Source organism: Rattus rattus, chromosome 2 (genome assembly GCF_011064425.1).
Source record: "Rattus rattus isolate New Zealand chromosome 2, Rrattus_CSIRO_v1, whole genome shotgun sequence".
Classification (NCBI taxonomy): domain Eukaryota; kingdom Metazoa; phylum Chordata; class Mammalia; order Rodentia; family Muridae; genus Rattus; species Rattus rattus.
The window spans coordinates 216,461,781-216,476,459 of record NC_046155.1 but is presented as its reverse complement, the minus strand read 5'-3'; the positions used below and the strand labels follow the sequence as shown (position 1 = coordinate 216,476,459).

Below are 14,679 nucleotides of genomic sequence, written 5' to 3'. Positions count from 1 at the left end.
GTGGTGCTGATTCCTCCTTTACTGGAGGAGGTAGAGCCTCACTGATTTACAAATTAACACCTGCCCCACCTTGCCGGCTCTTGGCCTCCTCCTGCCTCGGTATCCCAAGTGCTGAGATTACAGCCTGCGCCTAGCTCAATCAAGTTCTTACTGAAGCCCTTTGGCTACCTGCCTTAGCTAGGGTTTTACTGCTGTGAACAGACACCATGACCAAGGCAACTCCTGTAAAGGACAGCACTTAGTTGAGGCTGGCTCAGAGGTTCAGTTTATTATTCTCAAGGTGGGAAGCAAGGCAGTGTATATATGTATACATATATATTCACACATATATAAATAATATATATTCATTTAATATACAAATTTATTTAATATTTAATATAAACATATAGTGCCTGGGAAACAATACTAGAGTTTGCCTTTGGGCCCATACATATATATGCACAAACACATGCATATACATCTGCAAACACATACATACCTGTATGCACGTACAAAAAATTTGCTTATGGTAGAAAGTTTGGAAAATGCTTTCACCTTAAGTCATATCTTCTAGAAAGAACTACCATTAATATTATGACATAGTTTTTTTTATATTTTCTTTAGTTACATATGCAGCATATAACATTACACACACACACACACACACACACACACACACACACACACACACACACACACATCTACAACCTAGAGGAGCCAAAGGAGAAATGAAAGGCCTGTTGTTGGTTTTACTTGTCAACTCAACACAGTCTGGAATCTCCCGGGAACAAGGTGTTAGTGAGGAATTGTCAGATCAGGGTGGCCATTGGGTTTGTTTGCAGGAGGCTGTCTTGATTGGTCTGAGAACCCAATCATGTGAGCATCACCATTTCCTGGCTTGGGTCTCTTGCTTGGTCCCTGAAGTGATGGCTTTTAACCTAGAACTGTGGCCTGAGGTAAACCCTTCCTCACCTAGGCGGTCTCTGCCAGGATTTCTTCTAACAGAAGGGAAGCTAGGATGGTCGTCCTGCGTTTGGGTGTTTGTAAAGCAGAGAGAGGAGTGGGTTGTCGCACGGTGGGTGTTTGTCTGGTGGCCTGTGGCCAGCACCCCTGTAATGATGGCTAACCTGCCATAGTGGGGTTATCCACTGTCTCTGAGATTCAGGCGAGATCAGCTCAACCAGGCTTAACAGAAATCAAGTGAAAAGAGGTTTCCAAGCAACCATGGGTGCTTCTTTTATAACTTTACACTCGCCTTATTTTTAGTAAGAGGTGTTTGTAATGTTGAGACATTAAAGATGTTTCTGGCAAAATTTACTGTCTTTTTAAAACAGTTTGGAATGAAATATGGGGAGCTCCCATCAAAGCCAAGCAGATGCATGAGTTTGCAGTGGGATTCCTGCCTGGCAGCTAGGGAGGGCCTCAGGTTTCTTGGTTTCCAAAGCCTTTTTTTTTTTTTTAAAAAAAAAACAAAGAATGCTTTCTCGAGTGCCTCCTTGGGCCGGGACACGTGGTGGGCAGTCAGCCTGTTTGTCTTAGGTGAAGCAGGATTAGAACCTGTGGCTTAGACCCATGACACCCCATCCCTTCCTACTTTCAAGGCAGCCACAGATACTAAGGCACACCTTCCCACCCATGAGGATATAGCTGTAAAATTTAAAATCGTACATGCCACCCTGTTTCCTGATGTGGGAAGTGAGACCTGTAAATGTCAATTTACGTCATCAGTTAAAATGGAAACCCAGGACCTGCTGAGCCTGCAGCCTAGTTCTTCCGTCCTGGGGGATGCTCCTTTCTTCTGAGAGACGGCTTCTCTCAGGGTGCAAGGGAGCCTTTCCTGACTGAACCCTGGCCCGCCTACCCCTGTTATGTTGAGTGAGGCAGGGTCAGTAATCCCAGGATCAGCTTCCTACACAGCTTGATTCATCCAGTCAGGGCATGGCAAGGATACCGGTCTGTTTGACACGCGTGCCCATACGTGTCAAGTTCTTCACGCGTTTGCTACCTTCTCTCCTCCTTTCAGAGTATCTTAGAAGCATCTCGCTGCCGGTCCCTGTCCTGGTAGAAGACACCAGCAGCAGCAGCGAGTACGGCTCCGTTTCTCCGGACACAGAGCTGAAGGCCGACCCCTTCTCCTTCAAAACCAGAGCTAAGTCCTGTGGAGAAAAGGACGGGAAAGGGATCCGGACGCTGTTCCTGGGGTAAAGAGCTGACTCGTGTGTCCCAAAAGGCACATCCTGTGGACTGTCGCTCTGTGTAGGAACCCCTGATTTACGTTATTTTCATTATTACAGCATTCCGGATGAAAACTTTGAAGATCACAGTGCGCCCCCGTCCCCTGAAGAGAAAGACTCTGGCTTTTTTATGCTGAGAAAGGATAGCGAAAGGCGGGCGACCCTTCACAGGATCCTGACGGAAGACCAGGACAAGGTTGTGAGGAACCTAATGGAGTCTCTGGCCCAGGTAAAGACTCCGGGGCACGTCCCTTCCTGAAGATACACATAGTTTGTTGTCGTTTTGTAAATTTTATTTAATCTTTTTGTTGTTATTTGTGTTTTGTGTTTTGTTTTGTTTTGTTTTGAAGACAGGGTCCCTCTGTAGCCCTGGCTGTCCCGGAACTCTCTGTATACCAGGCTGGCCTTGAACTCACAAAGATTGGCCGGCCTCTGCCTCCGTAGCACTGGGATTAAAGGAGTGTGCAGAGGCCGCCGCCTCCACCACCTCCCGGCTAGTTTAATTTCTTAATAATTGATTTCCATTGGGCTGCCTAGACTGGGCTCAAGCTACCCTAAAACTCTACCTCCAGATAATGTGGGGTACAGGTACACCCCACCATACCCCAGCCAAATGCTACAGATTTTACCTGTGTGCGTACGTCGTGGAGTTGTCTAGGAGATCTGGGTTTGTGACTCAGAGTGATAAGACAAACCTGTGTGCTGGGTGTCTTAGCACCTGAGAGGCTGAGGCAGGGGGATGGTGAGTTCTAGGCTACCCTGGGCTACAATAGGGAGACCTTATTTTGAAATAACGATAAAATAATAATAATAATAATAATAATAATAATAATACATTAGGGTAAATAAATAAAAAACCTTAAGTGTGAAACTATGTTTGTGAATGGTTGTACATCAAAAGCAACATTGTTCCCTTTTTATCTTGCTTGTTGTTCTCCATCCCCACCCTCTACCTCTCCTTCCCTTCCTCCGTCCATCCATCCGTCCGTCCTTCATCCTTTTCTCCGTGCTCCCTTCTTCCGCTCTTCTTCCTCCTTTACTCCTCCCTCCCTCCCTGTTCTTGTATTTTTAAGAGAACTGATGGAAGGAATTACGGTGTTTACGGTCCTCCTAGTAAAATCTTGGCTCTGATAGACCAACCACAGTAGCAATAATGGATGTGCTGTTTCATTAGGAAGTTAGTGAGTGTGACTTACGTAGTGTCCATACATGGACTCAGTACTTGGATGGTACACACAGATTCTCATGTCCCTACACAGTTCTGCCGTTCATTCACACGGTCGATAAACAAGTTACACGGATTGCTGATTTTGACGTTAGCTCACGGCTGCCTGTCAGCTGTCCCTCTGAGCACTGGAAGCATCAGCAGGAGGAACCCTAGCTTATGAGGTCACTAAATTCACACAGGAGGTAGGGGGGTCAGCTGTGAGCAACTGTGTAGTACGTTAGAATCCCTGTGCAAAGAACGACCAAACCAACCAACCAAACACCTTGCCAAAGAGACTGTTTTCCCTGGTCCGTTGGCTTGCTAGGACAAAATGCCACAAACCGGGTGTCTCACTCAGCAGAAAATTTGTCTCCTTGAAATTGGGAAGGCTTACCATCCGAGGTGAAGGTGTCAACACATTTACTGTCCTCTGGGAACCGATGGCCGTCTTCTCCCAGTATCCCAAGATGCCCCGCTCTCTGTGTGTGAGCACCCCAGTGTCTCTTACACATCTAATGAAGACCCCAGTCCAGATGGATTAGCCATCCTTATTTACGCCTAAGATAACAGGAATCCCTCAGTCCCAGCACATACACCAGAGCTCAGACTTCTTGCAAATGCACACTTTCTTCCCTTAGACATAGCAAATCCTCACGGTGATGTCTGTCATCCTCTGTTAGCCCTGTGGGCCCTGTGAGCATCAGTGCCCTGTAATCACTATGAACTGCTCATGACCGTGGCAGTGCGGACCACGCATAGCTTTGCTCCTCTCTAGCTCCTGGGAAAACGGCTGCAAAGAGAATAGATGGGTGGACCAGGGTATGAGCATCTCACTCCAACAGTTGGCCTGGCCTTGTCTTCCATCGAGACAGATGGGGAGCCAAGTTCTCTTTCTTGGCTTTTACTCTTGAACTGCAGCTGGGTCTTGTCAGCTTCACTAAACTTCTGAGCTGGTCCCTGAGCCTGAACATTCTGTCACCATTGGAATTCCCTGATAGCCACCTTTTGGATCTCATAAGTAGAACAATGTGTTTGCCAGTAAAGGTTCGGGCTGCAGGGAGAACTTAAGAGAATGCTATTGGTACTTTCTGAAGGAAACCAACTATGGTCCTAAGAGAAAGCTGTCTCAAACAGGGCCCACAGAGATCATGAGACCCAGGAAAGAGGTGTTCTGGCCTAAGAAGGCAGGCAGGCAGGCCTCTAGGTAAGGGGGATAGGGTGGTTGTCAGGGAGGCTGGGTGTCCCATGAGGGTCATTCAGGAACTGAGAATAGGACAGACTGAGATATGAACCAAGGTTGGATGGAGGGAGCAGATGCATGACTTGCAGTTCGTTTAGTCATTCAGCAAACGCGGCACAGCTGATGAATGTCAGGCGTATTAGTCAGGGTTTTACTGCAGTGAGCAGACACCGTGACCAATGCAAGTCTTACAAAGGACAGCATTTAGTTGGGCCTGGCTTACAGGTTCAGAGATTTCAGCCCAGTATCATCAAGGTGAGGGGAGCATGACAGCGTCCAGGCAGACAAAGCTGAGAGTTCCGTGTCTTCCTGAAGGCTGCTATGAGGAGACAACTTCCAGGCAGCTAGCATGAGGGTTTTATACCCCACACCCACAGTGACACACCTACTCCAACGGGGCCACACCTTCCAATAGTGCCACTCCCTGGGCTGAGCATATACAACCATCACACCAGTTCTGTTCCACGTGCAGGGGATAGAATAGTGAACAAAATAACCCTGTATCTCACCAAAGTTAACATTCTCGCAGAGGAGGAGGAGGAGGAGGAGGAGGAGGAGGAGGAGGAGGAGGAGGAGGAGGAGGAGGAGGCGGAGGAGGAGGAGGAGGAGGGAGGGAGGGAGAGCTGGTAGCTATTAGATACATTGAACCACAGCAAATAGTCCATCAGGAGGAGGAGGAGGAGGAGGAGGAGGGGGAGGAGGAGAAGGAGAAGGAGAAGAGAGCTGGTAGCTATTAGATACATTGAACCACAGCAAATAGTCCATCGGGCCAGTATCCACGTGTGTACTCATTCAGTCCTCGGGTTGCCAGAACTAAAGTGTACTCCTGTTGGCAACCATCTTTTCGTGATGCAGAAATGGGCACAGAGAGGGCTTTTGTAGCTTCTGAAGTCACACGCCCTTGAAAGATGGAGTTGGGGTTAGATGCAGACAGTCTGGCTCCAGGGTGTATAGTCTTACCCTCCACCCTGCCCTGGCTCCCTGGCATGGCAAATGGTGGAAAAGCAGGGGTGGAAGGTCACTCTTATCCATGCTGGAGTGAAGGCTTTGCCGATGATCGAGAGTTTATGATGTTTACTTTTAGGTCAGGAATTGTCTAGATTACCCACATTCCATAAAGGTACGGTTTCCCAGTACAGACGATGTGGTCTTGTAGTTTTGTTTTGTTTCTTTGACTCCTGGTTGGCTGCAACTCTACTGCCTGGGTCCTCACTGAAGCTCTCTTTTCCAGAATAGTCCTTCCTGTGACTGCTGAAATTCTGATTCACTGGCTAATTGATTGACTGAATACACTCTTGGGATTAAGCCCGGGCCTGGAATACCTGAATCACATGTTCTAACACTGGGCTATAGTTGATTATAAAATTCCTAAAATTTGAGGGGTTTTTTCCTAAATTATTTTCAGTGGAATAGCATATCTACATTTTTTAATACAAAGCCCACTGGAATGTTTCCTGTGAGAGAAAATGGAGGACCCACATCCAGGTCAGTCTTAGAGAGAAGGCCTTGGACACCAAGAAGCTCCTAGAGTAGTGCCAGGCACTGCCAGCCGGAATCATACCCAAATGGTCAGGCGACAGTGGCTGGCTGCACTGTTCAGGATGCTGTGAATTCCTAAGAGGGACATCCATCTGTCACAGCACATGGTGGCTTGGTGGCAGAACGGGTCTTGACTCCAGTTGGTGGCTGGGGACACATAGTTAGGAGCTTGGATTAAGTTTGGACTTGCCTTAGTCAGAACCCTGGCTCCCTCATTTAAAGGCTGGGTAAGTTACTGCCCTCCTCAGAGTCTGAGCTGCTTCCCTTCTTACACAAAGCCTCCTGGGATTGCTAACAGGAGTCGCTGAGTCCTGGGAACTCTAGAGCATAATAAAAAACACTGTACAGATGTGAGCTTGTTACCATCAACCAACCTAGTAATAGTCACCTAGTATCTTTTTCATTCTACAACCGGACAAAAATAACTTTCTTTTGTTTTCCCTCCCACATAGTGTGTTTATTGATTTGCTAAGAGTTTCACATCATGCACCTTGATCACAATCCCTTCTGTGTAGAAATTATTTTCTCAATGTTTTTTAAACCTTTCTAGAGAAATATTTTCATTTCAGTCTACAATCTCAAAGGGGATTATTAGTCAGGTCCTTAATATATTAACCTATGTAAAGCTTTTTTTCTTTGAAATCTTGTATGTGTGTGTGTGGTGTGTATATCTTGTGTGTGTGGGGTGTGTGTGTGTGTGTGTGTGTGTGTGTGTGTGTTCTGTATATGTGTGTGTGGTATGTGTGAGTGTGTGTGAGTGTGTGTGTGTGTGTGTGGTGTGTGTGTATGTGTGTGTGTGTATGGTTGTGTGTGTGTGTGTGTGTGTGTTTGCATGTGTGTGGTGTGTGTGTGTGTATGTGTGTGTGATATATGTGTGTGTGTTTTGCATGTGTGTGTGTGTGGTGTGTGTGTGGTGTGTGTGTGTGTGTGTGTGTGTGTGTGTGTGTGGTGTGTGTGTGTGTGTGTGTGTGTGTGTGTGTGATATGTGTGTGTGATGTGTGTGTGTTTTGCATGTGTGTGATGTGTGTGTGTGTTTTGCATGTGTGTGGTGTGTGTGTGTGTATGTGTGTGTGATATATGTGTGTGTGTTTTGCATGTGTGTGTGTGTGGTGTGCATGTGGTGTGTGTGTGTGTGTGTGTGTGTGTGTGTGTGTGTGTGTGTGTGTGTGTGTGTGTGTGTGTGTGTGTGTGTGTGTGTGTGTGTGTGTGTGTGTTTTGCATGTGTGTGTGTGTGTGTGTGTTTTTGCATGTGTGTGGTGTGTGTGTGTGTGTGTGTGTGTATGTGTGTGTGTGTTTTGCATGTGTGTGTGTGTGGTGTGCATGTGGTGTGTGTGTGTGTGTGTGTGTGTGTGTGTGTGTGTGTGTGTGTGTGTGGTGTGTGTGTGTGTGTGTGTGTGTGTGTGTGTGTGTGTGTGTGTTTTTGCATGTGTGTGGTGTGTGTGTGGTGTGTGTGTGTGTTTTGTGTGTGTTGTTTGTGGGTGGTGTTTTGTGTGGTGTGTTTGTGTGTGTGTGGGTGGTGTGTTTGTGTTTGTGTTGTGTGTGTGTGTGTGTGTGTGTGGTGTGTGTGTGTGTGTTTTTGAAGGCGTGTTATAGGATGGAGATGGTATGTGTGGTGTGTGTGTGTGTGGTGTGTGTGTGGTGTGTGTGTGTGTGTGTGTGTTGAGCGTGTTATAGGATGGAGATAGTATGTGTGGTGTGTGTGTGTGTTTTGCGTGTGGTGTGTGTGTGTGTGCGTGTGTGTGTGTGTGTGTTGAAGCGTGTTATAGGATGGAGATAGTATGTGTGGTGCATGCTCACGTGGAGGTCAGAGCAGATTGATCTCTGTCTTCCTCTGTTGCTCTCTGACTTATTGACCTTAGGACAGTGTCTCTCACTGAACAAGAAGTTTGCTCTTTAAGCTAGGCTGACTGGCCAGTGAGTTCTCAGGATCCACCAGTCTCTGCCTCATGGCACTGGGGTTACAGGCAGGTGAAGACAAGACCCCCCTCTTTACGTGTGTGTTGGGGGGTGAGTTCAGGTCTTCATACTTACAAGGGAGCGTTCTTTTTTTTTTTTTTTTTTTTTTTTTTTTTTTTTTTTTCTTTTTTTTTTGGAGCTGGGGACCGAACCCAGGGCCTTGCGCTTCCTAGGTAAGCGCTCTACCGCTGAGCTAAATCCCCAGCCCCACAAGAGAGCGTTCTTAACCACTGAGCCACCATCTCCCCGGCCCCAGACGCTCCTTTGAACTTTATTACCTTCCACAAATTCACCAGCAGTTTAAGGAATAAAGAATAGGGGCCTACGGAGAGGGCTCAGTGGGCAAGAGCACTTTCTGTGGAAACAAGGAGCAAAGTTCAGATCCAAATCTCCAGCACTCACATAAAAACTGGGCGTGGCTGGGCATGCCGATGCCCCAGCCTAAGCAGAGATGGAAGAACTTGGAGTTTTTGGGCTTCAAGGTCATTGAGAGACCTTGATGTAATAAGGCAGAGAGGAACAGAGGAAGATACCCCAATATCTGCTTGTAGCCTTCACATATGTGCATATCCGCATATAACATGCGCGCGCGCACACACACACACACACACACACACACACACACACACACACACCTGTGCACATAAGACTAGAGAGGACTTCTGCAGAAAACCTATGAATGCTAATTCATGGGAAAGGCTCCTTGTCGAATGCTGCCATGGTTCTGAGGCACTTTTTTTTTTTTTTTTTTTTTTATTAACTTGAGTATTTCTTATATACATTTCGAGTGTTATTCCCTTTCCCGGTTTCCAGGCAAACATCCCCTCCCCCCCCCTTCCTTCCCATCCCAACCCTCCCCCATTGCCGCCCTCCCCCCAACAGTCTGGTTCACTGGGGTTCAGTCTTAGCAGGACCCAGGGCTTCCCCTTCCACTGGTGCTCTTACTAGGATATTCATTGCTACCTATGAGGTCAGAGTCCAGGGTCAGTCCATGTATAGTCTTTAGGTAGTGGCTTAGTCCCTGGAAGCTCTGGTTGCTTGGCATTGTTGTACATATGGGGTCTCGAGCCCCTTCAAGCTCTTCAGTTCTTTCTCTGATTCCTTCAACGAGGGTCCTATTCTCAGTTCAGTGGGGTTCTGAGGCACTTTTACTCTGCAGAACATCCTCACTCAGAAAGGAAAGCCGTCTAATGACGTAGTACAGAGGGCCTGGAGTTAGGACAGAGTAGTGATGGCCAAGGGGATGAGGTAGTCTGGACAGGAAGCATTCCCCAGGGTAGAGACTGTTCTTGTAGAGGACAGCAACACACACATCCATAAACCATAGGCAACATGTCGCTGCTGCTGCTGCGGCTGCTGCTGCTGCTGCTGTCTTGAAAACAAACCTGATATCAAAAACAAATGTTTGCCCTCCTAGCCTGTAGAATAACTCGGGTTTCTCTCCTGCTGTTTTCCTGTTGTTACAAAGTTGCCTGTGAATCTTCCCTCTGGCTGTCATTTAGTTTGCGGTGAGAAAAAAACAAAGCGGGTAATTGTTCTCCTTGCAATTTTAAAATGTTTCTTTAATGACGGCCTTCAGGCCTTTCAGTTTAGACTTTTCTCACGAGAACCTAAAACATGGGACCAAGCTCCCGAATCAGGGATTTATGTAGAGAAAGAAGGTGAGGGTGCTTTTTGAAAATTTTCATGGAATTCGAATGATGGGAATTTTATTGGCCCGGTGGGGAAACATAATTTTAATAATACAGTAAGAAAATGCAATAGGAAATAGAAAGGAGCTTAATAAAAATTCTTTTGGTTCTTGAAGTTAAATGAGGATAAACAGCATCTTTAAATTACGTTTTCTCTCCCACCTCAGTGTGTCTTACTCACAATAAAATAATAAAATAAAATAAATCATTTTGAAAGAGAGGTCGATTTAAATATGTAAACGTTTCCTTGGTTCTATTTTTTTTTTTTTAATAACTGATTACCCATTGTTGTTAAGGCTGGGTTCCAACGGTGGTGTCCAAGCTGGCCCCTTCTATGACAAGGAATTGACTTAAAGGCAGTGGACGGGCCAGGCACACCTTTTGATAGATACACACAGCCAGGAGAGAGGTAGCCCATTGGTACCCGGCTGAGCCTGGCAGAGAGGAACCTTGGTGTGAGTCCAGGAGACTTAAAGCTCCAGTTGTTCCTTCTGTCCTTGCTTTTGTTTGGCTGTTGCTGGTTTTGTGTTGTTCTATCTCCTCTTCTCCCTACCCATTGTCATTCTCTACTCCCCTGCATCTACACACACCCCCACCCCTCCCCGTGTCCTTGGGTGCTTCCCTGACCTGGGTCGTGACCTTTCGGCCTTCAGACTCTGACATTAACATTCCGTGGCTCGGTGCCTCTGTCTCACGTTAGTGTCCAATTAAAATTTCTGAGAGCAGAATTCTCATCACCTCAGCCTAACCCCGTTTGGGCTTTGCCTGGCTACTAGCCCGCCAGCGTGGGCATAGCTGTTTCTCCGAAGGCTGGTTACTTCTGGCAGCAGTGATGGCTACTGTCGGGAGCCTCAGAGCTCCAAACAGGCTCCTTGTCATGAGCAGGGGGTCTCGTGGAGCTCAGGTCTTCTGAGGAAAGACTGTGAGCACGGCAGCTCGAGCGGAGTGTGGAGTGACAGGCCTTGTGTGGGTTCTGTTTTCAGGGTCCTGAAGAGCCTAAACTCAAGTGGGAACACATCACAACTCTCATCTCGAGCCTCAGAGAGTTCGTGAGGTCCACTGACCGGAAAATCATAGCCACTACACTGTCCAGGCTCAAGCTGGAGCTGGACTTCGACAGCCATGGCATCAGCCAGGTGCAGGTGGTCCTCTTTGGCTTCCAGGATGCGGTAAGTGCCTGTGCCGTGGTTTCCCCCACAAACTCCGCTGCAGAAACGGGTCACAATTTAAATTCTGTTCCCTTTCATTTACTCGATAAACTGCCTTCTCTTCGGATGACAGATGTGAGGTATTTAATGAGTTCCCTCAAAGGCAAGAGACACACACAGCTGCCACCAAGGGAAACAGCAAGACTTACAGACATTCCCGAGGCTGGGTTTCTCTTCAGGGTTATGTGGTGGGTTACTCTCTGGCCTCTGAACTTAAGTCGTGTTTTACAATGCTGTACAGGAAGCGCCATCTACTGGCCACCACGAGAAATGCATGGTTACACCTGGGAATGCTCACTGTTGATAACTGGTGATCTCTCCTCTCTGCCCCCATGGCTTTTCTCTGCTTTCCATACAGAACATTCTTAACAGATTCATTTCATAAGTATCCACTGTTTTCCCACCAGAAACATAGTTCAGAGAACAGACAGTCGGTGAGTGGAAATTAATCATCTTCCAATGAGAGATCGCTGACAGTCTTACACAGCACAAGCTAGAGGTTGTTCTGCCAGTCTGGTTTAAAACCTTTCCTCTTATTCCTGAGTGAGGCTTCTCTGTAGACCCTCATGAACCACTCTCAGACCACCCTTACGAGGTACGGAAGGCAGGGGGAAAAGTATCTTGAGGGCACCTGTTATGTGAATAATGAAACCACACTGTGTGGTTTTATTTAAAATTTAGAAGTTAATCCGTAGTAATGTATTACTCCTGTGTTAGATGGTTTCTTGACATTTGTATTTGAAATAAGAAACATCCTCCATTCCAAACCAAATCTCCATCCTTCATCAGGCACAGGTGTTCTGAGTGGAAACTGCTCGGTCTTTCTGCTGTACCATGGGCAGGAACAGGACTAGATTCCTGACTGGACTGCGGTCACAGAGGATCCAAGCAGCTGGTAGCGCGATTGTCACTAACATCAAATGCTAAGGCCTCCTGCTTACACTGCAAGTGTGGAAACCCAGCCATCTGCCACAGAGTGAATGATGTAGCTGATCTGTGCTTGCCCACACATTGGCTTCTGGGCAAGAGGTTGGGAAGTGAATTGGCCAGAGAGTTCAGAATGAGAGCTATTTAGTTGTAATCCTGGGCCTGGAGCCCAGGTCAGACACGGACATGAAACTCACTCACCCCTGCTCTCCTCCTTGCCTGTCCAGTGCTCTCATTGAGTAATGTGCTGTGTAATGAGGCATTGAGCAACGCTCTGTATAATGAGAGGCTGTGTAGGCACGTCGTGGGTAAAAAAGACTCACACTCGAAATACTCCAGTTTCCTAAGAGGTAGACCGGTTAGACGCATAAGCAGGCCGATCGATTTAAGAAATGGAGGTACTGCAAACTCCGCCTGAAAGAATTTCCTGGAGCAAGTGAAGCCCAAGAAGTAGTTCGTTTCCTTGAAGCAGCTATGAGAACGTCCTCAGACCGGCCCTCCCCTAAGCTGGGTGGTGTGGATGAGTCTGGACCAAGGGAAAGGCTGAGCAGCTGTTGTTCTGACTCTTGGCACGAGTTTGCAGCTCACCCACCACTTCCCATCTTCCACCTGGTTCTCTACCCACAGCCCAGCCATTGTGAACTGGGAGGGAGGTAGATGACTCAGTCCAGATGTTAAGGGAGTGCTGTTCAAACTTTAAAAAAGAAATTCTGACACGGGTCGTAACTGTGGACGAGGCCTAAGAATGTCAATGCTAAGTCAAACAGGATGGTCTTTCAAAACAGCCGAACAGTTCCTCCTCTGACGTTGGGGAGGTTACTGAGGTGCAGTCCACAGGGAAGGAAGCAGGTCAGGCAGGAAGGAAGCAGGAAGCAGGACTGTTGGGTAAGAACTTAGATCTCAGTGAGTCCCAAGTCCCAGTCCTAAGGATGGATGATAAGGGCCTCCACACAGTAATATGAGGGCACGTAGTGCCTCAGGTGGTTGAAATCGCTAATTCTATACTATTAAAACTCATCTGAGCAAACAAAGAATGATTGACATCGGAAGTCTTCTATTCTGTGTACTTCACAATGGTTTTTTTTTAAAGGACAGAATGGTCGGGCGTGTGTCTGTTTAAATGGGTGGAACATCAACGGCCATTGTAAAAGGTTATCTTTACAACCGATGATTTGTGTGACTGGGCTTTCTAGAATTTTCTAGCAGATTATTCCCCTGTATAGACAGGCACCTGCAACAGCTGCGGGAAAAGAAGAAAATGATCAGGATGGTGGCGAGGTGTAGGTTGCACACCAATGCTAGTTTGTACTCTCTTCCCATGACGATTTCCAGATCGTGAGTGTGCTCTAGCATGTGTCTGTGTTAGATGGCATCCAGGACACTGCAGGGGAGGGATTATCTTTATTGACAACCCCTTCAACTCTCCCCGATTTTACGACGTCCTCTGGCTGTGCTGAGTTCCAAAACTGTAGCCTTCCTCTTCCTCTTCCTCTTCCTCATGCATATATACCCGTGCATCATAAATACACACACACACACACACACACACACACACCTTGGGGGAGGAGAATAATAGTAATAAATAATGTAAAAAATTAACATAGGCTAAAGGTCACTGTTTCTTCCAGGTCAATAAAGTTCTCCGGAATCATAACATCAAGCCACACTGGATGTTTGCCTTGGACAGTATCATTCGGAAGGCTGTGCAGACAGCGATCACCATCCTGGTTCCAGGTCAGAGCTCCTTACTTAGTGTGTACACAGATAAGCAGGGCTCGTGTGTTCCGGGCCGCTCGGTCCGCCTCGGCCGTTTCGTGTCTGGTTGACTAAGGCGTTTTTTAAGAGCACTTGCTGACTTTCCAAAAAGTCATTTCTGAGTTGCTGCCTTACTTTTCTTTTGCTGTGATAACACCATGACCAAGGCACCTTGTAGAAGGAAGGGTTTATCTGGCCTTTCAGCTCCGGAGCAACCCACCACCACCACCTCCGTGGTGGGGAGGCAAGCCGGAGGGCAGGCGTGATGGCTGAAGCAGAAAGCTGGGAGCTCTCCTCTTAAATCACAAGCATGGAGCAGAACGGGGAACTTGAAGTGGCTCAGGTCTTTAAACTCTCACAGTCTGCTCCCAGCGGCCACTCCTCCACACCTCCTAAGCCTTCCCAACTAGTGTCACCAAACTACATGAGCTTATGGGGTGTGAGTATTCTCATTTTAACCACCATAGTCACCAAGTAACACTCATTTAGTACATCCAATATACACAGGGATACACTGAGCAAACGTTCATCACTAGTCTGCATAACTAGTCTTGCTTTAGTCTGCCCACCAGGACAGAAGAACTAGAAGCCGTAAGATGCACCAAATAGTAATGAATTTCAGTGTGTAGGTATCTGTACCCATAGACGCGTTTCCTTGGCACTGTTTTTAACCGGTGAATGCCAGTTCTTCTGACAAATTCAGCAAAAAAGTCACAGCTCGCCACCCCATCTCAGACCAATTGGCAATAGTCTTCCAGAGTGAAGGCCCAGGAACTGGTTCTTTAAAAATTTCAAAAAGTTTTAGATTAATCACAAAATTGAGAGGAAAGTCACGGCTTCCTATATGTTTTCTTTTCTTTTTTTTTTTAAGACTTATTTATTTTATTTATATAAGTACACTGTAGCTGTCCTCAGACACACCAGAAGAGGGCATCAGATCTCA

The 14,679-nt window shown here is 46.9% G+C and overlaps 1 protein-coding gene across 1 annotated transcript in view; it reads left to right on the top strand.

Moving 5' to 3' along the window:
* The window catches only part of Map3k5 (mitogen-activated protein kinase kinase kinase 5), a 201,429-nt gene that overhangs the window by 174,123 nt on the left and 12,627 nt on the right, over nt 1-14,679 (top strand). The window contains exons 22-25 of the mRNA XM_032894935.1: nt 2,003-2,180; nt 2,274-2,442; nt 10,830-11,015; nt 13,610-13,715. Coding sequence (XP_032750826.1) covers nt 2,003-2,180; nt 2,274-2,442; nt 10,830-11,015; nt 13,610-13,715 — 639 coding nt within the window. The remainder of the gene's footprint in view (nt 1-2,002; nt 2,181-2,273; nt 2,443-10,829; nt 11,016-13,609; nt 13,716-14,679) is intronic.